This window comes from Cornus florida, unplaced genomic scaffold (genome assembly GCF_030987335.1).
Source record: "Cornus florida cultivar Cherokee Brave unplaced genomic scaffold, ASM3098733v1 CherokeeBrave_3.0.0_Hap2_Chr11, whole genome shotgun sequence".
NCBI classification, from domain to species: domain Eukaryota; kingdom Viridiplantae; phylum Streptophyta; class Magnoliopsida; order Cornales; family Cornaceae; genus Cornus; species Cornus florida.
The window spans coordinates 114,302,125-114,304,072 of record NW_026775581.1 but is presented as its reverse complement, the minus strand read 5'-3'; the positions used below and the strand labels follow the sequence as shown (position 1 = coordinate 114,304,072).

The following is a 1,948-nucleotide window of genomic DNA, read 5'->3' as shown; positions in this document are numbered from 1 at the left end:
GTGCAGACAACCTTCCCCCACTGACATCTGACAACCTCGATGCCTGAGCTCTTTGTCCATCATTTACTCTCTCTCTCCTCCCTAAATTCAAATGTTTCGTCTTCCACTCTCTCTCCTCTGGGTGTTTTTTTTTTCTCTCTCTAGGTAAAAAATAAATAAATAAAGGTTTTTTTTTTTTTTTTACAGCAGCTTGATAGTGAACGGTTTTCCCACCCCTTTCAATCAAAAATGAACTCAACTAATATTGAAAAAAAAAAACACTCACTCATAATCTCATAACTCTCCCATTTCTGAAAAAATGAAAATGAAAGAAATTAAATCAACCAGGAGTAATAAATAACCTTCATATCTTCTTTTACTTTTTGTTTTTTTGTTTTTTCTATATAAGCTAGGGCCTCCCATTCTTCAATTACCATTATACTGAAGTCAGTCACACTCATTCGTTGCTACACAAAACTCCTGGCTCAGCTTGCCATGGAAGTTATGATGCTCAGATCACTCCTCACTCTCCTCTTCTTCACTAGTCTTTACATTACTCACATTTCAGGTATCATCTCTCTCTTTCTCACCTTCTTAATTAGTTTTTATTCCCACTCACTCTCTCTCTCTCTCTCTCGCACACAGACACACAAACTACACACATTTCTCATTTTGTTTCTCTCTAACAATGTGTTTTTGGTCACAGTAGAAGTCTCGGCCACGACTATAACTCTGTTCAACAAGTGCAGCCACCCAGTGTGGCCAGGCATACAACCTGGCGCCGGAAAACCCATCCTCGCCCGCGGCGGCTTCAAGCTTCGCCCCAACAAGGCATTCTCCCTCCGCCTCCCCGCCGCCTGGTCCGGCCGCATCTGGGGCCGCCACGGCTGCTCCTTCGACGCGGCCGGCAAAGGCCGCTGCGCCACCGGCGACTGCGGCGGCACCCTGTTCTGCAACGGCGCCGGCGGAGCCCCTCCGGCCACGCTCGCCGAGATCACTCTCGGATCCGACCAGGACTTCTACGACGTCAGCCTCGTCGACGGGTACAACCTCGCCATCTCCATCACGCCGTTCAAGGGTTCCGGCAAGTGCAGCTACGCCGGGTGTGTGAGTGATCTGAACATGATGTGTCCGGTGGGTCTTCAGGTGAGATCTCACGATAATCGGCGAGTTGTGGCGTGTAAGAGTGCTTGCTTCGCGTTTAACTCGCCGAGGTATTGTTGTACGGGAAGCTTTGGGAATCCACAGTCGTGCAAGCCGACGGCGTACTCGAGGATCTTCAAAGCGGCTTGTCCTAGGGCTTATTCCTATGCCTATGATGATCCAACTAGTATTTCTACTTGCCATGGCGGAAGCTACTTGGTCACCTTCTGCCCTCACCATTAAAAACCTCTCTCTCTAGGTTCCTCAACCTCTCTCTCTCTAGATCTTATATATCTATCTTTATTTTACTATCATACTATGCACTAGTGCTTTATTACATTACCTACTACAAGTAATTGAAACTATATTTCAGTGGCATATTTAGTTTAAAGAGTTTATGAGTTGTAGCTAATTTGGCATTGGATTCAATCTTTTTTATTTGCTTGTGGCACTTCACCCACAAGGGTACGAGAGTTATAAGAAGATGAGAAGGGCGAGGGCATTTTCTGGTATTGGGTTTTTATCGTACTGTGTTGTTTATTGGTTCTTATTTTTTTATTTTTTTTTTTTATCATCTCAATTTTGTACATTAAGTTTTTTTTTTTTTTTTTTTTTTCTTCGATTTTTGACAAATTATGGGAGGGGAACTGGAACTCGAACGTAGCCAGCACCGGATCAGGAAGCTGGACCTCTCTACTAACTAGGCTGCTCCCACTATAAATGCCCATTGTGTAAATTAGGTTAGGAAGGTATTTATATATATATATATATATATACGAGTGTGCGAAGAGTTGCAGGGCTCAATTGGACCAACACCGTCACCTTG

The 1,948-nt window shown here is 44.3% G+C and overlaps 1 protein-coding gene across 2 annotated transcripts; it reads left to right on the top strand.

Moving 5' to 3' along the window:
- The first annotated feature begins 262 nt into the window (after positions 1-262).
- LOC132285923 (thaumatin-like protein) lies at positions 263-1,634 on the top strand. 2 transcript variants are annotated; one of them, XM_059788160.1, is made up of 2 exons: positions 263-547; positions 689-1,634. In XM_059788160.1, exons 1-2 carry the CDS (start codon positions 475-477, stop codon positions 1,363-1,365), a joined length of 750 nt encoding a protein of 249 aa, XP_059644143.1. In that variant the 5' UTR covers positions 263-474; the 3' UTR covers positions 1,366-1,634. The 2 variants fall into 2 exon arrangements, with proteins under 2 accessions (XP_059644143.1, XP_059644142.1); XM_059788159.1 differs by having other exon boundaries at positions 275-547; positions 686-1,634.
- The last annotated feature ends 314 nt before the right edge of the window (positions 1,635-1,948 follow it).